Here is a 21,587-nt window from a genome sequence, read left to right as displayed (position 1 = left end):
TTGCCTATTCTGTCCCATATCTACTCTAGTGACACCGTCAGAGGACCCAACCACACCAGCCACACCATCAGAGGCTCATTCACCTGCATGTCTACTAATGTTATTTATGCCATCATATGCCAGCAGTGCCCCTCTGCCAGGTATGTTGGCCAAACTGGACAGTCCCTACGTAAAAGAATAAATGGACACAAATAGGACATCAGGAATGGTAACGCACAAAAGCCGGTGGGAAAACACTTCAATCTTCCTGGACGTTCTGTAACGGATTTGAAAGTAGCTATATACTCTAACAAAAAAACTGCAGAAACAGACTTCAAAGAGAAACAGCAGAACTAAAATTCATTTGCAGATTTAACACCATTGATTTGGGCTTGAATAGGGGCTGGGAGTGGCTGGCTCATTACAGAGGCAGCTTTGCCTCTCCTGGAATTGACACCTCCTCATCTATTGTTGGGCGTGGACCACAGCCACCCTGATCGAATTGGCCCTGTCAGCCCTGGCTGGCCACTTGGGAGGTCACTCCATGTGTCAGTGTATTTATGTCTGCATCTGTAACTCTCACGCCAGGCACCTGAAGAAGTGGGTTTTTTAGCCACCAAAGCTTATGCTCAAATAAATCTGTTTGTCTTTAGAGTGCCACCGGACTCCTTGTTGTTTTTGTAACAGGGCCACGCCCTGACACTTGGCCAGAGAAGTTCCCACTTCTCCGCGGCGCCAGAGAGCGGCGCGACCGGCCCCCCCATGCCCCAGAGAGAGGGCGGGCGCACGGCCTGCTGGGAGTTGTAGTCTGCGGGCGGGGCCAAGCCGCCCCCTGCTCTTTTCTCCGCGGCTGGGGGAACCAGCCGGCAGGCCGGGAGGAACAACTTCCGTCTCCCCCCTGTTGGCAGCTGTTTCCGCTTCCGTGCGGGGCGGGTTCAAAGGTCGTGCGTTTCCAGGTGGCGGAAGAGCAAAAGCTGGCGAGGGGGGCAAGGTAACGGCCTCCCTCAGTAGGGCCCCGGCAGCGAGCCCACCCCGCGCCCTGGCCGCGCTCGGCTCTTCTCCCCTTTCGGGCCCGCTCCGCCAGTGGGGTGGGCTCCCGGGCTGCGGCTGACAGCTGAGCTAACGCGCCGGTTTGGGGTCGGCCAGTCTCAAGTAAAGCGCCCCTGCCCTCTCTGAGGCTGGTGGGGGCCCCAGAGCCTGTGAGTCAGGACAGCTCCTCCGCGGGTGGACTAGATCAGGCGCCGAGGGGGACGCGTAAGCTGCTGAACAGCAAGTTACACACTCTCAGATTCCCCCCTCCCCCGGGTCTCTGCCGTGTCATTATACGTGCCATTTATTTAGCTCTATAGCACAGTATAAACAAATCATCCGCGTTTCCCTGGCTCTCGGTGGCTTTGCCAAAAATAAAGGTTAAATCATCTTCTTCTGGACCTTCTTTCCCTCCGCACCTTCACCAACGTCTCTCCCCCCACCCACCATGCTGCTGTTCCGTGCTGAATGGGGAAGAAACCTTCAGCCTGCCCCAGTGGTAAAAAAATTAAGGCCCTTCACAGAGAACACCTTGCTGATAGCACAGTAGCAGTACGATGCAGAGAGGAGTGCAGTTCCCCAGATATTTAGAGCTTTATAGATTTAGACCAGTACCCTAAATTCCATTCACCTTCCAAAATGTAGTCGATACACATCCTAGTTATCACAGGCTTTTGTAATTTATGATGTATCTTTGACCATCTTGATGCATCTTGTGGCCTCTGTCTTCTCTCTCTCTGCCAGGACGACTTCAGCATTCTACAGCTTTCAGCAACTTCAGACAACTGCTTCTCTTTTTAATCACCCGGAAGGAGAAATGTTTCCCATATACTTTCAAAATTACACTGGCCTTGTGCGGTCACTAGACTGCCAGTCAATTCAATATTCATGTGATTGAATGGCAGTTTGATATATTACTTTCTCTGTATCAAGATGAGCAAATTAATCTACTGTGTGATGTTTTTTTTTCTCTATACACATAGAAACCAAATTGTTAAAAAATGTTTTCATCTAGTTTTTTAGAATGGCTTCCTTTGGGTGGAAGAGGAAGATTGGTGAGAAGGTTTCGAAGGCCACTTCCCAACAGTTTGAAGCTGAAGCTGCTGATGACAAAGGTCTAGTTGATAATGATGATGTTGACTGGCTCCATGCCACTAAGAGAAGAAAGGAGATTCTGTTGGAAGACTGTCTGGAGAAAAGTAAACAGCTGAAAGATGAAGGTGCACGTTTGGCTGAAAATAGGAGGTACCAACGTTATTTTAATCTTTATTGGGGTTACTTAACACTAAATACCATTTTATTTTTTTCTGACTAGTAGGAAGTATCCAATAGAGCAGGGGTCAGCAACCTATGGCACGCGTACTGATTTTTAATGGCACCCTGCTGCCTGTCGGGTCCCAACCGCCAGCCCCGCTCACACCGCTGGCGAACCCAGGCCGGCAGCGGGCTGAGCTGGGCCGGCGGCTGGGACCTCGGCAGGCAGCAGTGTGCCTGCTCTTCCTGGCCTGCTCTTCTCCGCCCCCCTGCAGGGGCAGGGTGAAGAAGCTTGGTCCTGCCAGCTGCTGCTGCAGGGCAGGCAAGCTCCTCCCTCCCCCACCTCTTCCTCCAGTGTGCTGAGTTCCTGCCCCACCTCCTCTCCTTCCCTGCTGCTGATCAGCTGTTAGCACTTGAGAGGGAGGGGGAGAAGTGGAGCCGCAGTGAGCTCTCTGCTCCAGGGAGGAGGCAGAGAAGAGGTGGGGACAGGCATTGGGGAAAGGGGAGTGGAATCAGTTGCATATCCCCTCCAAACCCCTGCCGTGAGCCACTCTGGGCAGGGGGCTGGGAGCATCCCCATGACTCTAGCTCACACCCCCAGCCCTCTGCCCTGACCCCTGCACCCCCCCACACACTCCCAGCCTCCTGCCCTGACCCCAGCACCCCCTCACGACCCCAGCCCTGACTCCAGCACCCCCACACATATCCAGCCCCCTCCACCCCATGCCCTGACTCCTGCACCCCCTCACATGCCCCCAGCCCTCTGCCCTGACTCCTGCACCCTCCTCACACACCCCCAGCCTTGACTCCTGCACCCCCCACACATACCCAGCCCCCCACACCTCATGCCCTGACTCTTGCACCCCCCACATTCCCACCCCCACCCTGAGCACCAACCAAGAGCTCCTGCACCCGCCCCCCCACATTCCCACCTGCACCCCTTGCACCAAATGGGAGCTGTCCAGGTAAGCACTCCATACCCAAACCTCCTGCCCCAACCCTGAGTCCCCTCCCTCATCTAGCTCCTGGCCAGACCCTACACCCCAACCCCCAGCCTGCTCCTTCACCCCCAGCCCTGTGCTCAGTGCACTCCCACCCTCAGCTCAGTGCAGAGAGAAAGGAAGAGCTAGAACCAGGGAGAAGGTAAGTACCCACTCTATGTGGGCAGGGCCGGGATCCCAGACCGGCAGTGGGCTGAGCGGGGCCCTGGCTGGCATGGGCTGGGGGCGTAAGATCAGCATTTTAATTTAATTTTAAATGAAGCTTCTTAAACGTTTTGAAAACCTTGTTTACTTTACATACGACAATAGTTTAGTTATATAATATGTAGACTTATAGAGAGAGACCTAAAAAACGTTAAAATGTATTACTGGCACGCAAAACCTTAAATTAAAGTGAATAAATGAAGACTCGGCACACCACTTCTGAAAGGTTGCCAACCCCTGCAATAGAGGCTTCTGGATTCATGTATGTTTAAAAGATAAATCCTACTAAATTGCTTATACAGTCCAGTACTGAATCAGTCATTACAGAGCAGAGTGCATAATTGATTTTTTTCAGTTTAGTTGCTGAACCAGAAAAGATTTTGAAACAAAATTATTTTTGTTGTTGTTTTTTCTCAATGAAAAACTGAAATTTTTTTGTTTAGGTCAAATAAAGCATTTTGAACAGTGATTCAAAATGACATTTTGAAACAAAATTTTGAACTGTCACAGTTTGATTAAAAAATATTGTGTCAAATTTACACAATTTGACTTTTTCAAAACTTCCCCCCCACTTTTTATTTGGCCAAAACTATTCATTGAATTTGACTTGCAACTGCATTTTTCTGCATATTTAATAATTGACTGAAAAATTTCAGCCAGTTCTAGTCATAACCACTGACAACTCTTTGGTGGCCTACATGAAGTGAATTTGTAGTCCTTCCTTTTTTTTATTATATGTTCACACCCCATAAACCAACATCATATGGGGTATGATTAGGTATCTTTGATGGTAGGGTAGTCTCAGCAGAGAGACAAAAACTTACTGCATATGAAAACTGAACTACCTTCTTAGCCTCGGATACTCAGAATCAAGCTTTTGATAACTTTGGAGGGGTGAGGTAGAGACACTTCCACTGTCACTATCATACTGCATCTAGAAAAACAACTTTAAGATAGAGAATATATTTAGCTTATTAATAAAACAAGTTAATATAATTCTGTACAGCTTTTGTGTCTCTTCATTCTGTTATTTTAGGTCTAAAGTATTGACATTCCTCCAGAATAACTAAAACCAGTTTTAAGTATGTTGTCAATATTTTTTAAGGTAGCAACATTAACTGTTTATGTAGATACTTATACCAGAAAACACAAATTACACCACATACCAAGATGCGTTGTTAATCACTTTGTAATCGTTCAGCATTGGAAGTATCACTTTATCTGTTGCACTTTTTTGATTTATACATTTGAAAGAAATTGTATTTTCAATCTTGACAATGTGAAAACATTCCTATTCTATTATATTCTATAGGTTTTTATACCACACTCATCACCATAATATTCCTAACCACCTGCACTTCTGTAGCTGAGTATTTCACTTGATACCGACCCTGTATATATATTAGGTATAAGCTGGATCTGAGTCTGTCTGTCTTCCTTTTCTTGTATTTTGTTTTGGGATATTGGACATAATGGAAGAATTATTGGCTCATTATGTACCTTGGTATCTTTTTGTATATTTTTACCTTATTTTTGTGTATTATGTAAAATGCAATAAAGCTTTTAAAAAACAGCAAAGAATCTCAGGTATATACACGGGCAGGACACAGATAGCATTAAGATTAAAAAGCTTTAAATTCACTTAATTTTTTCCAACTAAATATTTTGTTAACATAAATTCCACCATCAATATCGGTGGCCTTTTCTGGCTGTTACACGCTGCAATAGTAAGATGTGGACAGGGCTTATAACTTTATGGCAGACCTCAGGTTTTAAAAAAAATTCTAAATATTTCAAGTAGTTCAGAAGTGAAAACCCTCAGTCCAGACCCCTCTCAATCTTTTCATTACTGCATTGTATTGGTGGAGGGTCTGAAAGTGAGTAGGCAAACCTGGGGTAATTGTCTTCAAGGAATGGTTATTTTTTCTGATGCAAAAGTGGTTCATTTTAACCATGGTTTAGATCTGTGTATTGTATGTTATAATATTGTTGTAAATATATACATGACAAGCAATCCAGTCCCTAGGGTCAAAAGGCCTAACAAATTTAAATTCAATTAAAATTTCTTGTAGTCAGTGTGGCAGTGGTGTTTTTAGGAGTGAGACAACTTAGCACATAGTTTTGGGATGGCATTTCTTGCATGTGGGAAGCCTGGAAGAAGACAAAGTTGGAAATGAAAGAAGGGAACGGGGGTATTGAGGCTGGCGTTACTGGTGGGGTGAAGGAGGAAAGCAAAAGGAAACAAGAGGAGCAAGAGAGGCTAGGAATAAATTATGTAAAGACTTGAAAACAAAGACAATCCAATTGACTTGCAGAAAAGGACCTAGGGGTTACAGTGGACGAGAAGCTGGATATGAGTCAACAGTGTGCCCTTGTTGCCAAGAAGGCCAATGGCATTTTGGGATGTATAAGTAGGGGCATAGTGAGCAGATCGAGGGACGTGATCGTTCCCCTCTATTCGACACTGGTGAGGCCTCATCTGGAGTACTGTGTCCAGTTTTGGGCCCCACACTACAAGAAGGATGTGGAAAAATTGGAAAGAGTCCAGCGGAGGGCAACAAAAATGATTCAGGGACTGAGGGAACTGGGGATGTTTAGTCTACGGAAGAGAAGAATGAGGGGGGATTTGATAGCTGCTTTCAACTATCTGAAAGGGGGTTCCAAAGAGGATGGGTCTAGACTGTTCTCAGTGGTATCAGATGACAGAACAAGGAGTAATGGTCTCAGGTTGCAGTGGGGGAGATTTAGATTGGATATTAGGAAAAACTTTTTCACTAAGAGGGTGGTGAAACACTGGAATGCGTTACCTAGGGAAGTGGTGGAATCTCCTTCTTTAGAAGTTTTTAAGGTCAGGCTTGACAAAGCCCTGGCTGGGATGATTTAATTGGGGATGGGTCCTGCTTTGAGCAGGAGGTTGGACGAGATGACCTCCTGAGGTTCCTTCCAACCCTGATATTCTATGACTTGATAGGGAGTGGAGGGATTCAGCGGGTGTGTGTTTTGTGATTAAAGGAGTAGGTGAAGAAGATGATCTTTGGCAACAGCATTTTTGATGGATTCCAGGAGTGCTAGGTAAATAGGTGAAAGACAGAAGTAGGAGAAGGTTACAGGATTCAAGGTAGAATAAGGTGCAGATGGGCAGTTTGGATTAAGAAAGAAAGAAAGAACAGATCTTTGAAATCTTGTGTTAGAGTGCCAGGTTTGGTCCCTGCTTAGATGTGGTGGAAGGGGAGTGTGTGTGTGCGGGGGTGGGGGGCGGGGGTGGGGTGAAGGGGGAGCCAATGATGCATCCTCAGGGTAATAGAGAAGATGGTTACGTTATCAAGACTAAGGGATGCAGTGGAGAGGATTTGAAAATAAAAATAAGATCAGTTTTGACCAAGTGGCACTTGTAATAATACAGATCATCCAAGATGAGATATCCGTATAGACTTGCTTACTGACAGAAATTACACTTAAATTGGAATAAAAATCAGGTTAGTTAAGCAAGTGCAACTTTCTCTGTGGGCAGTTATAGGCCTATATGGCACAAGCAAAACAGATATATCCATTTAAATCTGTTTTAGGAGTATTCATTTAGAAAGTTGCACTGGTTAAAGCAAATCAGTTTAGAATCACACCTTTGTGAAACCAGTGCAACTTTGTGAGTAGATTAGGTGTAATGGAAAAGTCCAGATTGGAATAAGTACTAAAGTCCTGTTTCTATCCTTGATCCTTGAAGTTTATGATATGGTGAGTTAATAGTAAAAGAAAGCTAGAGGAAATTTTGAATTTGAGATAATTGTCAGTATTGTTGTGGATATGTATTTGCTCTTTCCTGCTCCTCTGCAACAGGAGTTGTGATGGCAACTATCCAGTAGATGGAGCTAGAGACCTTTTTAACCTACACACCTTTATAGAAACCTTTCTTATTATCTTGAAGAATGGGGGGGAGGGAGGAGGAAAGGGCAGCCAAATATTTTATTTTGTACAGGCAGAAAAATTACTACTTTTTTAAAAGTTCTTACTAATAATTTGCATTTTATTTTGTAGTTATGTAGTTTTTGTTTTTTTTTAAAAAGTTTGAAGTTTGTAGAAACCTCACATTTCTGCTGACATGTATCCCTTATTCCATTTTGTACTTCATAAAAAAACCCAACCCTCTCTCTTCACCATGTGAAGCATGGTGATAAAGCATTTCAAGAACACTTTTTCATTCAGAACAGTTTAAAAGTTGTCCGATATTTTAATCTTCGTTCAAAGAAGATAAATAGTTTGGTTTCTCACATGTTAACGTAATTTAGGTTGCCAAATTGATGGTTGTACTGTGCCCATTCTCAAATTTTTCTTCTTGTGGCAGGGGGCAACCTGAGGGCGCTGCTGGTGCTAGGTGGGGAGGTCTGGGGGCCGCTGCTGCTTGGGTGGGAGTCAGCCTGAGACCACTACTGCTGCTCTGGGGGATGAGGGGGCGCAGTGGCTCAAGCCTGCCCCAGCAGTCTTGTTAGGTGAGAAAAGTATTCAGCAACAATGAAACAGTCTATAGAAAAGCTTTTTCTAGCCACACTTCACAATGTGGATAGTTTTTACAATTAATAAAATTACTATAGTATATGATACATAAAGTACAAAATGTTACAACAAGTGTTTCCCAATTTGTTTAATATTTTGAACTAAAGTAACTACATGGCTGCCAAAAGTATCCCACATGTTAAAAGATGACTGTGTAAACTGTAAATATTGTGATGGCCTTTGAACTTTGAAATTCAGACAGATAATGTCTTTGGTAGCCATTTAGAAATGGATTTGGTAAACAATGCTGTCCAGGTAATTCTTGGGTACAATTACCTCAGGGAGAATAAAGACTTCTGTTTTAAAAAACAAAACAAAGAACCCAAACAAAAACAACAACAGCACTTAGGCTTTAATACACACTCCGAAGGGGGTGGATGGATATGTGTGTGTTAACAGTTATATCCTCAGTGGGGTGATCTGGTTCTGGTGGGGTGAGAGAGCCCTTGTTCAACCTCCTCTCTGTCTCTTTTGCTGCTGGGAGGCCTCATTAAGGTTGCACAGTTAAAAAATTCAAGAAAATCAAATGTGAAGGTTCCTACGACAATATTAACTTGGCTATATTATACGTGTTCTGGTTTCTATTAATATTTTCCTTGCTAAATGAATAATGTATTAGTTTTTGTTATCAAATGAATGCCACAGATTATGTAGGATGTGCAGTGTGGCTAAATTATTGTTGCTTTGGGAAATTTTGCATTTCCTGATTTTGTTTTAACTGTTCCACAAACATAGGTTTTCTTGTGTTAAAATATTAAATAGAAGTTAAATAGGGAAACCTGGTGTTCTCGTTTTAAGAAGTTTAGTTTGATTTTGCATCCTTAGATTTTGCTTGAACTGCCATTCCTTTATTTGCCTATTCTTTTTAAACCAGCATCTTCATGATGAGTAAAAGCTCTCCACTGTTCAAATTCTTTGTTGAGCTATGAGGAAATTATACTCATAATTCTCCTAACGAAGTATGGATAATACAGTAAGAACTCATTACTATTATTTGTAAGTGGAAAAGATTCATGTAATGTTGTCTCTTGATATCATCCTGGGTGCATATGTGATATTTTCAAGAGTGCCCATTTATTACTTGACTCTTCCACAAGGAGCAGTGACGTCCAAATAAATTGCAATGAAAATGTCAATGGTAATTATCTTTGGTTAGTCTGCTTTATGTGAGTGGTCATAAAAAACATTGAAACGTTAAATAGCTTTATCGCTGTTTGGAAGAACATCTGGTCATATTAATGCAGGCAGCATGATGATTTTAAGCCAACATATTTGAGTTTTGTCTGTAGATTTTTTTTAGAGATTTAGCATGCTTGCCTTATTTTAAACATCATAAAACTGTCCCTGGTGTAAAGGTGTCTTCTGCTGATAGCTCCACTGAAAATGCTCCATCATATGTTCCCCCCATAAGAGGCAGAATATGTGAATTGTAATTCATGCAGCAGATTTGGGTTCTGGAGTGATTGTGGGTTGATCTTCTCCGTGGATGGATCTGGTCGTGGAACATAGGTATCTCACATTATTAATGCACTGTAAGATCATCAGTTCTTTGTACATGTGTACTCCCAGCATCTGATCCAGCTATATCACTAAGCATCATGGACTTTAGGTTTGAAGGAAGTCTTAGCTGAAGACAGTGTTGACTAAACATAGCTGGTTGGAAAGGGGCAAGCAGGGACATGGATATGTGTGGGGTAAGGACCTGACGACCTGGTCTAGGGACATGTCTACAGGCAACTGAGGATTTAAAGATGGGATTGGAGGAAGAATAGGAAGGGGTATGTGTGTGCATGCATGTGTGTGTGTGTAATACTAAAGAAATAAATGCTATGAAGCCCTTTAAAATGAGATCTTGGTAAAACAGACTACTTAACAAATCTAATCTGATTCTCCTAATAAAGAAAATGGTAACCGATCTGTTGAAAATTTCTTTGTGTCAAGCTAGATAAACTACATCAAACACTGATTCTATACAATTAATTTCTGTTGACAAAATAGTCCTTTTCAAAGAATACTTTTCTGAAGACAAAATAGTTTGGCTTTAACTTTTTTTAAAGTGAAAGTAGGGCTGGTGAAGTATGCCAAATTGACTAGAGACTGAAGTCTGTTGTGTATCCATAAAAAAAGAAAGCAAAGGCAGCAACAGTTTAAGTTCTCTGCTCTAGCAGTGTGCTCAACCCTGAGAAACCACTTCTAGGAGAGAGAAGATTGTTCAGAGCTTTGTTGTCTCTGCTGATATTGTTAACAGGCCTGCCAATCAGTGCCAAATGGTGGTGGCTGTGGATGGGCACTGGGACCACCAATACATTAAATTGTGTACCAGCTCATTTCACATTGCCCACTAAGTATCTGTGCAGTGGTAACAACTTCCAGTTCCTAACTGACTGGGTAAGATTTGAATTGGTGACTTTGTATCCTAGTCTCAAAGAATTTTTAACTAGAACTGTATCATATGTTAAAAGTTTTCACTATAGTACTTTCTTATTAATAATGCATTACTTTTTCTTCCTTGCTATATGTTCTAGATCATGATCTTTTAGGATAAATTTAAAATAGCTTATGTTTAACTCTTTCTTTATTGATCAGCAAAGACATGCATCCTATCAAAGAGGTTTAGGTGCTTTTCTTTTCTTAATGAAGGGTGGTTATAATTCTAAGCACCAACATTACAAGTGGATTCACAAGGCTAGAACTCTATTGACTTCACTAGGGCGCCATGCAGACTCTGAGCATGTCTGTGCTGCCCTGCAGTTCAGACAGGAGTCTGAACAGTGTGCGTCAAAGTGCTGCACTGTAACTCCCCCATGTGGGTTGCTGCAGACGTGAACTAAAAGGTTCCTAGTTGTTTGCATTAATATAGTCCTCCTCAAACAGGACTGCATTAATGAAGTAGGAGCCTTTTAGTTCATGCCTGCAGTGTCCACATAAGGAGTTCCAGCACAGCACTTTGGTGCTCGCTGCTCACACCTCTGTAGTCCGGAAACTGCAAGGGCAGCGTAGATGTGCCCTATGAGAGTTGTCTGCATAGATTCACTCACAGGATTAGGGCCTCAGTCACTATGATTAATTGGTAAAGTAACTTTTGGGGAGCTGGGGAAAGACTTTACCTTTCAGACTGATATAGATTTTGTTTGATCTTATTTAGCTGATGAGTAGACCAGTGGCCAGTTTGTTTAGAGATGAAACACTCCTCTACAAGGCACAAGGGGTGAAATAGCCAGAATTAAGAACGTAGATATGTCTAACATGACTGAAAAATTCAGACTATTTTTGTGCAATACAGGATTACACAACTGAATGTGTTTACACATGGCGAAATATATTGTTGGGCCACATTTCTGAGGTTATGTTTCTTACGTTCAGATTATTTTCCTCATTTTTTGGCAAAAAGTCATTTTGTAACTTTGTTTACTGGTCAGAACTTGCAGTATGTTCAGGAGGCATTTTAATCTTACTGAATTTTTTAAACTCAATAATAAGCGCAGAAAGTGTTTTTATAGTGTTTAACATCCTCACATCAATTGGTACCTGTAACAGTTTCATTTTAGTCTACAAGTTAATTATTATTGCCAGTTTTATTATTTCTCTCTCATGTGGTAAAATAGCTGTTGCTTCCTGATAATGCCTCCAGCTGGCTTATATCATTGAAAAGGAAGCTCCTTGTATAACACTGGCTTCAAGTGGTTGCTTCTATATAAATTTGTTTTGTTTATCTTTGATTTGGTTCCTTTCCTCTGATGATTCTAGCAAATATATTTTCTAACTGCTCATCATTCTGCTGTCAGAAGGGGAGTTCAGTTTTTAACTGATTTTAATGATGTTCTGGTTTCATTTGTAGATGTTTCCATGTTTATGTGTAGAAGGAATTACAGATGTTATGAAAACTCTTTATGTGGATTTTGGTTTTTTAAATAATATCCTTTGCTTTAGAACTTGTTACTGTCATTTGACACTAGAGAACTGTAGGATTGTAGCATCAATACCTTACTTGAACCCTGTGTATGTTTTTGTATATATGTATGTTACTGTGTATGCATAAATACTGAAGGGAAAGAATGTATTCAAAGAACAGCCGCAAACAATGAGTTTTTTACTAAGTGAATACATACTGCATTCAATAACTAATTTCTAAATTCCTATTTGAAGAGGAGTCAGAGCTCCGCCTTGCCACTCAATGCTGTCAAGGTACAAGGGACCATTTTTTTTGTAAAGGGAGAATCATCCAAATACTTGGATAATCATTATGACCTTTACTAGTGGAGAAGTTTTCATGTCTCCTTAATCAATCTGCTCTGATTGGGTCCCTAGTTTGATGCATAACTGAAGTAATTTTGTTTTAAAAGCTACTCGTCTCCTGGAAATATATGTCAAGTTATGTATCAAGTGAAACATTAGTGTGTGTGGATAATATTAATTGAGTGGAGTACATTTTTTTAAAAAAATAGCAGTTCCTCTCAGGTGAGAGTTCCATGTCTGTTTCCATTTGACTCTGATCCTCCAAATTTAAGTATTTCATATAGAGGAACTATGTCTTATACATTTTATTCTGCTGTCCTCTTAATACATGGTGTATTCAAAATTAGTGAATGTCAGTTACTATATTTTTATATTTTCTGTTTGATTTTACATTTGGTTTCCACATTCAGTATTTGCTTTTTGGTAATCAATGGAAAAATAATTACTAATACCCAAATTCCCCCAATACAAGCCTTATCTATTTTATTCCTAGCAGATTTAGCAAAGGACATAGAATTTGTATTCATGTCCAAGTAGAATTTGTGGATTTGAGCCCAGAAGTTATATTAATGATACACTTCCATGTACAGTGATCAATTTGATGGTGACTTTGCTATATCTTATTAGTAGGAGAGTAGTTGAATCTGTGGATGATAAAAATGCTGCATCTGGATATATCTGTTGCATGCTGAAGATTTCTGTAACATATACAAAGTTTTTGAGTAATCATATGAAATCGCTCCATCCAAATCTCAGTTTCATGCTTGAGGAGCATATAACATTTTTCTGTAATTGATATTTGAAGCCATGAAAGGCAATTCCGTAATGCTTTCATAATGAAGTCTCTGATCTGCATATAAATACTGAATTACAAGGTTTATTAACCATGCATTTTTGTTGAAATAGTGTAAAAGACACTTTTTATTTTGTAAAATTATTGTGTGAAGCATAGGTGGTGGTAGGGACAAAAAGTAATAAATTATTCCTGATGAGAGGGTCATTTGGACACTGGCATATATGAATTTATTGTTTTATGTGCATGTGAGATCTGTAAGTTCAAAGAATAGTTTCCCAGGGTAGCTGATGGGCATTTAAAACTGAGTCTTGATAGATCATTGGCAAATGTACTGTAGAGGACAGTACTATATTATCCGAGAGATGGATTCTGTGACCAAACATGTCTTTTCTGTGTCTAATTTCTGTGATTGTTCTTGAAGAAATGGACTCATCCCGAGGGTCCAATCTTTGGCTGGGCAATAAATCAGAAATTTGGCTGAGGAGAGAACACATGGTAGATATGTTTAAAAATGCTACTGGTATCATGGTAGATGTGTGAAAGGGCTACTGGGAAACAAATTTAAAATGTGCAGGGCAGAGGGATATGTGAAAATTGTTTGCTAGTCTTTTAAGAACAAAAAGAAGGATACTGAAAGTAAATGGAATCTGGAATGAACCTCAGACTGCTCAGGGGAACTGAGGTAATGTTCTATATAGAAGGAGTAGGAGTTAGGAGTGACTCTCTCCTGACTGAGATGCAGAATGATATCAAAATACCAGAGTGCTAGTGAGATGAACTGACCGGGGCCTTGGGCACTGGGACAAGTACACATATTGAAAGAAATAATGCCTGTGTTAAGCCAAGTCCAGAATAGTGAGTGTTATTTACTGAGGGGTTATTGAGAAACTGTTCTGGATCAGGTGCTTTTTGAAGTTGTGCATCCTTTTGTGACAATCCAACAGTATGTGCTAAATTAAATTTAAACCCAAAGGTTAGCCTGTTATCTTTCAAAAGCTTTCTCTCTCTTGTCTCTTTAACAGATCAAGTGAGAGTAAATGTACAAAAATGATATTTTAACTCTGCATTTCAAATATATTTTGTAATGTTATAGATGAAGATAGCCAAGTGGAACCTGAGGTTAAAATTTTAATGAAAATAGCTATAATGTCAAATAACTAACAAACTCCTGTGAATGTGGGGGGGAGGGATAGCTCAGTGGTTTGAGCATTGGCCTGCTAAACCCAGGGTTGTGAGTTCAATTCTTGAGGGGGCCATTTGGGATCTGAGGCAAAAATTGGCGATTGGTCCTGCTTTGAGCAGGGGGTTGGACTAGATGACCTCCTGAGGTCCCTTCCAACCCTGATATTCTATTCTATGATTAAAGGTTATGAACCCAAAAGGTCCATGTTAACGTATATGGACAGGGAGCAGCTGGTTCACTTTTTATTTGTGTGGCTCTATGTCTGCTTAGATCAGCAGAAATAAATATTTAGAAAAATATTGTATTCTTCTTTTAGCTCAGTATGTTAATTCAGTAATTGAGCACAAATGTATATCATTCCTTTTATTCTCATTTTCCCTATTTAATAATGTCCTTTCTGGAAGAGGCTGAAGCCAGCCTCAGAATGTTTTTTTCAAGGGCAGTATTGAAAACTTTGAGATAGAATGACAGAAACCTTCTCATTGCTGGCAACCTTGCAACCTCTTCAAGAGCAAGCAAAGGTTTTAGGAATAGCAGGAATGTTTAGCATTTACTCGTATCTCAGTTTTCAGCAATAGTATGTATTTCCTTCTTGTTACCCCAAATGACTTGATTTTGTTGAACTCTTTTTTTTTTTACACACTGAGAAAGCAAGTTCTCAAGGGAACCAGCAGTTGTACAGTTTTATTCCCAGATGTGATGTTAATTTTGCCTTCTCCTCCTGTCATAAATATAAAGGGAAAGGTAACCACTTTTCTGTATACAGTGCTATAAAATCCCTCCTGGCCAGAGGCAAAACCCTTTCACCTGTAAAGGGTTAAGAAGCTAAGATAACCTCACTGGCACCTGACCCAAAATGACCAATGAGAAGACAAGATACTTTCAAATCTGGAGGGGGGGGGAACAAAGGGTTCATCTGTCTGTCTGTCTGTGGTGCTTTTGCTGGGAACAGATCAGGAAAGCAGCCTTACAACTCCTGTAAAGTTAGTAAGTAATCTAGCTAGAACATGCGTTAGATTTCCTTTTGTTTAATGGCTGGTAAAATAAGCTGTGTCTTTTTGTAACTTAAGGTTTTGCCTAGAGGGATTCTCTGTTTTGAATCTGATTACCCTGTAAGGTATTTACCATCCTGATTTTACAGAGGTGACTCTTTTACCTTTTCTTTAATTAAAATTCTTCTTTTAAGAACCTGATTGATTTTTATTGTTCTTAAGAGCCAAGGGTTTGGGTCTGTGTTCACCTGTACCAATTGGTGAGGATTCTTATCAAGCCTTCCCTAGGAAAGAGGTTGTAGGGCTGGGGGGGAGGGGGATATTTTGGGGGAAGACCCCTCCAAGTGGGCTCTTTCCCTGTTCTTTGTTTAAAATGGTTGGTGGTGGCAGCATACGGTTCAAGGACAAGGCAAAGTTTGTACCTTGGGGAAGTTTTTAACCTAAGCTGGTAAGAATAAGCTTAAGAATATATTGATTTCAATTACAACACAGAATACAAAGTGAACAGGGCTCACTTTTTATTTATTTTTGATTACAAATAGTTGCACTGAAGAAAAAAAAAGAAATAGTATTTTTCAATTCACCTAATACAAGTACTGTAGTGCAATCTTTTTTATCATGAAAGTTGAACATACAAATGAGGAATTATGTAAAAAAAAAAAAAAAACTGCATTAAAAAATACAACAATGTAAAACTTTAGAGTCTATAAGCCCACTCAGTCCTACTTCTTGTTCAGCCAGTCACCCAGACAAGTTTGTTTACATTTACAGGAGATAATGCTGCCTGTTCCTTGTTTACAATGTCACCTGAAAGTGAGAATAGGGGTTCGCATGGCACTGTTGTAGCCAGCGTTGCAAGATATTTACGTGCCAGATGCGCAAAAGATTCATATGTCCCTTCATGCTTCAGCCACCATTCCAGATGACATGCATCCATGTTGATCACAGGTTCTGCTTGATAATAGTCCAAAGCCATATGGACCAATGCATGTTCATTTTCATCATCTGAGTTGGATGCCACCTTCAGAAGGTTGATTTTCTTTTTGAATGGTTCGTGTTCTGTGGTTTCTGTATTGGAGTGTTGCTCTTGTAAGAATTCTGAAAGCATGCTCCACACCTCATCCCTCTCAGATTTTGGAAGGCAATTCAGATTCTTAAAAGTTGGGTTGAGTGCTGTAGGTATCTTTAAAAATCTCACATTGATACCTTTTTTGCGTTTTGTCAAATCTGCAGTGAAAGCGTTCTTAAAATGAACAAGATGTGCTGGGTCATCCTACGAGATGGCTATAACATGAAATATATGGCAGAATGTGTGTAAAATAGACAAGGAGACACATGATTTTCCTCCAAGGAGTTGAGTCACAAATTTAATTAATGCATTTTGTTTTAATGAGCATAATCAGCATGGAAGCATGTCCTCTGAAATGGAGGCTAACGCGTGAAGGGGCATATGAATGTTTAGCATATCTGAAACGTAAATATCTTGTAATGCCAGCTACAAAAGTGCCATGCAAACGCCTGTTCTCACTTTTAGGTGACTTTGTAAATAAGAAGGACCAGCATTATCTCCTGTAAATGCAAACAAACTTGTTTGTATTAGCGATTGGCTGAACAAGAAGTAGGACTGAGTGGACTTGTAGACTCTAAAGTTTTACGTTGTTTTGTTTTTTGAGTGCAGTTATGTAAAAAAAAATCTACATTTGTAAGTTGCACTTTCACAATAAAGAGATTGCACTACAATATTTGCATGAGGTGAATTGAAAAATGCTATGTCATTTTCATAATGCAAATATTTGTAATCAATAATAAATATAAAGTGAGCACTGTATACTTTGTATTCTGTGTTGTAGTTGAAATCGATTTATTTGAAAATGTAGAAAAATATCCAAAAATATTTAATACATTTCGATTGGCATTCTATTGTTTAACAGTACAGTTAAAACTGTGATTAGTCGCTATTAAATTTTTTAAATTGCAATTACAGTTTTTGAGTTAATTACATGAGTTAACTGCAATTAATCGACAGCCCTAATTATTTCATGATCTGCAAGGGTTAGAAACATGCAACCACTGGAAAGCTTTCCAGTACTAGATATAGAGGTCTTTTGTAAAACTGGAAGTCCCTCGATTTAGCAGTGTTTTTCGGCATTGGTCCAAAACAGTTAAAAGTCCCAGGTAATTTTAATTCTTTGAGGTAAAAGTCATCAAGATTTAGAACCCTTTGAGATAGCCTAGACTTTTGTGTAAACCAAACTTTTTTTAAAATATGTGTTTAAAGGAATTAAAATGTAATATCATGGGAATTACTGGTTAGAAATGGGGAATTTTACTTACCTATTTCCCCCTCTTTAATTAAAATATGGTATGTGTGTGTTTGTGCAGGTATCTTAATTTTTTAAACATATTGGGTGAAATTCTGTGCTAAACGTGTAAGAGATACATTGTGAAACTTACATCCCAGGGTGGGTTAAGGTAGCTTTAAGCCACCTTTGTGCCAACCTGATCATGCACTGCTCTGAGGGCTGGAGAAGTTCATGGTGTAACTTAGCTGCCCCCTACCGCACCCTTCTCCTACCACACTCTTCCCACCCCCTGCATGCCTCCTAGCCTGATTGCAAGGGGGTCCTTGGAAGACAGCCCACTGTGGCAGGGAAATTGTCACTCAGTTGGAACTGTGACTTTTAGTGCCTGTTTACCCCGTGTTAGTCTTTTACCTAACATGAAGCAGTTGGAGTGGGGTAGATTTTACACCAAATTTAAAATCAAATTAGAAGCTGTTTTGTCACAAAGTTTTATCATAGAAAAGTGATTTGTTATACCTAGGACATTTTTGCAGTTGTTTGAATTTATATTTATAAAGGTCTTGGAACGTTTATGTCCTTCTACTATCCCTCTCTACAAATAAAATTTAACAAAGTGGTTCAGCCACATAAGGAAGTAACTTGATTCAAAGGAAATTATTCAGTTTTCCCTTAAACATCTTCTGCATTGCTGGGCCCCTCCCAATTCTGTATAGTTTCTTGCTGTTTTAAATGGAAATTCAGGGAAATTTATAGAAAGTGAAGGCAGGCCAAGCATATTTAGTGAACTGTGATGTGTGTGTCTACTGGATTCACAGTGCCTGGTACATTTGGTAACAGTGAAGCAGTTACTTCTACATTAGTAACATCCTTATGAGCTGAGTTCTGTAAATCCCTAGTTTTGATCTCTCGTGGATCTCATTCTTAATAGTTTATCCTTTCTAAGGCTTCGTCCATGAACGGATTTGTACCGGTTTAACTTCTTCCTTACGTTAATCCCATCAAATGGGGTCTGCTTTATGGGTTGTCCCCCTCCAAAGTGCTCTGTTCAGTACCATATCCTCTATCACACTACATGCTAACGTATCTTTATGACATCCCACCACTTCTTCTTGAGTCAGCCTCTCTTTTTTTTTCCTTCAGCCTTGATCTGTTGGTCTCTCTCACATATGTAGTTGTCAGGAATGCACTTTACGTGACCACACCATCTGAGCCTGCACTCCTTCACTTTTTTGTGTAGGGATGTTACTTTGAGTGTGTCTCTAATATACACATTCCTCATGTGGTCTTTCTTGCTTACATCACTCATCCATCTCAACATTTGCATTTTTTGTGGAACAGATCATTTGTTCATATTTATTCTTTGTTGTCTAACAGTTCTATATATTAAAACTGGACAGACCAGTGTTTTATAGACTTTTCTTTTTGATCTTATAGTTACGTAAAAACATAAGAATGGCCATACTGCGTCAGACCAAAGGTCCATCTAGCCCACTATCCTGTCTTCTGACAGTGGCCAATGCCAGGTGCCCCAGAGGGAATGAACAGAACAGGTAATCATCAAATGAGCCATCCTCCGTGGCCATTCTGAGCTTTGGCAAACAGAGGCTAGGGACACCACCCCTGCCCAACCTGGCTAATAGTCATTGATGGACCTATCCTCCATGAACTTATCTAGTTCTTTTTTGAACCCTGTTATAGTCTTGGCCTTCACAACATGCTCTGGCAAAGAGTTCCACATACTAACTGTGCATTGTATGAAAAATTATTTCCTTTTGTTCATTTTAAACCTGCTGCCTATTAATTTCGTTTGGTGAACCCCTAGTTCTTGTGTTATGAGAAGAAATAAATAACCTTCCTCATTTACTTTCTCCACACCAGTCATGATTTTGTAGACCTCTATCATATGCCCCCATAGTTGTTTCTTTTCCAAGCTGAAAAGTCCTAGTCTTATTAATCTCGCCTCATACGGAAGCAGTTTCATGCCCCTAATCATTTTTGTTGCCCTTTTCTGAACCATTTCCAATTCCAATATATCTTTTTTGAGATGGGGCAACCACATCTGCACATAGTACTCAAGATGTGGGCATGCACGGATTTATATAGAGGCAATATGATATTTTCTGTCTTATATCTATCCCTTTCTTAATGATTCCCAGCATTCTGTTAACTTTTTTTGCCTGCTGCTGCACGCTGAGTGGATGTTTTCAGAGAACTATCCACAATGACTCCAAGATCTCTTTCTTGAGTGGTAACTGCTAATTTAGACCCCATCATTTTATATGTATAGTTGAGATTATGTTATGTTCATGTCACATACTACACCATTTATCCCTCTCCATCTGAGGAATGCATTATCCTAGCTCTAATTTTATTCTCCATTTTCCCCTTTTCCTGGAATCTGGAACCCGGGTACTTGAAACGTTGCCTTTTTAGTGTTGTCTGCCCAACTTGTTTCAAGAATGATTCTTTGGAGTTCATTGAAATTTCATGCCAAATAATCTGTTTTCCCGCTGCTTATTTTGAGCCCATGTCTTTCCAACACATCTCTTCACCAGTTTAACTAAAAGATGTGACTTTAAATTGCAATAATTTCTCTATGTAGACAAGGCCTAAATCTCTATTAATCTGATAGGACAATATAAGTCTTCACACTCAGCTTTTAGAGATTGTTATGATATAGATATTGAGGCCCGTCTGTAAGGCCTATACTTTAAGAATTTAGGTCTATGTTTATCGTTTAGCTAGTTATGGAGGTATAAAAGAAAGAATCAAAATCTCTGTCTGCCTGTGTAAGGGCCTTCTCTCACTGTGACAGTCTGAGGTTCTGTTCTTAAGATAAGGCCTTGGCTAAGCACTGGGAGCAGCCATAAGCTGAAAAGCATATGGTCACATCCTCACACATATCAAACCAGTCATATTGAAATAAGGTAATCTGGAGCTGTTAGAAAGGTGATCCAGTCTATCAACTCCAAATAAAGGGAAGAGCCTAGAAGATGTAAAAGGAAATTTAGTTTGATAGTTTTCTGTTTGATAAGAACTCACTTATCAATAAACATAGTTTGGAAACCCTTATGTCTTTATAGGTGCAGTTGTGAAATCCTCACTTCTGTATTGTTTTGTCATTATAGTTCCCACTTTGCTATTGTTTATTTGCATGGTCTCTGTCTGGTTCTGTGATTGTTTCTGCTGTATAATTAATTTTGCTGGGTGTAAACTAATTAAGGTGGTAGGATATAACTGGTTAGCTAATCATGTTACAATATATTAGGATTGGTTAGATACATTTCAGTAAAATGATTGATTAAAGTATAGCTGAGAATATTACTATATAAATTAGGGGCAAACAGGAAATAAGTTGGGATTCAAAAATAAGGAACAAGGGACTTGGATTTAAGCTTGCTGGAAGTTCACCCCAATAAACATCAAATTGTTTGCACCTTCGGGCTTCGGATATTGTTGCTCTCTGTTCATGTGAGAAGGACCAGGGAAGTGGAAGGGTGAAGGGGAATAAGCCCTCTAACAGAGAGTACTGATTTTTCCACCACTTTTTACTTTGGTGTTTCAGTGCTAAGGGAGCAAGTGAAAGTTGAAGGAAAATAGAATTACTCAAGTGTGCATTAGTACTTATTTCCCTTTGAATCTAGCTCTGTCAGTGCATATCATTTCTTCTTTTCATCTTAAACATTGCATTTTCTCCTCCTCGGGAGAAAATGTCAGTCTCTTCCTTTATTGCGCAGGGCTTTGGAGCAGAGCCTGCAGCTGGAGCGCAGAGCAGTGGAGCTGCAGGTTTTTGCCCAGAGCTGGAGCGGAGCCGGAGCACAGAAAATCTTGACTGCTCCACTGCTCCAGTTTTTTTTTTCATTTTCAATCCAAAATGAATGATATTTAGCAAGAAAGTCCTAAAGGGGCCAAAAAGTTTCAGATTGTATAACAATTGATATTAACATCTACGTTACCACTTTACATAATATGTCACAGTTATTCTCACTTCGGCCGAAATCAAGATTTAATGTACAGATAGAAAATTACAACTTTTTTGGAGATACATTTTATTAAAGAATC

The 21,587-nt window shown here is 40.1% G+C and overlaps 1 protein-coding gene across 2 annotated transcripts in view; it reads left to right on the top strand.

Annotated features, from left to right (window-relative positions):
* The first annotated feature begins 813 nt into the window (after window positions 1-813).
* The window catches only part of TTC33 (tetratricopeptide repeat domain 33), a 127,095-nt gene continuing 106,321 nt past the window's right edge, over window positions 814-21,587 (top strand). The window contains exons 1-2 of one of the 2 annotated variants that reach the window (XM_077816791.1): window positions 814-970; window positions 2,024-2,253. In XM_077816791.1, coding sequence (XP_077672917.1) covers window positions 2,033-2,253 — 221 coding nt within the window. In that variant the 5' untranslated portion in view covers window positions 814-970; window positions 2,024-2,032. Of the gene's footprint in view, window positions 971-1,456; window positions 1,508-2,023; window positions 2,254-21,587 lie in introns of those variants that run through there. The other variant, XM_077816792.1, reaches the window with a different exon arrangement.

This window comes from Eretmochelys imbricata, chromosome 5 (genome assembly GCF_965152235.1).
Source record: "Eretmochelys imbricata isolate rEreImb1 chromosome 5, rEreImb1.hap1, whole genome shotgun sequence".
Classification (NCBI taxonomy): Eukaryota; Metazoa; Chordata; order Testudines; family Cheloniidae; genus Eretmochelys; species Eretmochelys imbricata.
Note: the sequence above shows the minus strand (reverse complement) of the source record. Positions and strands in the feature narration are given on the sequence as shown.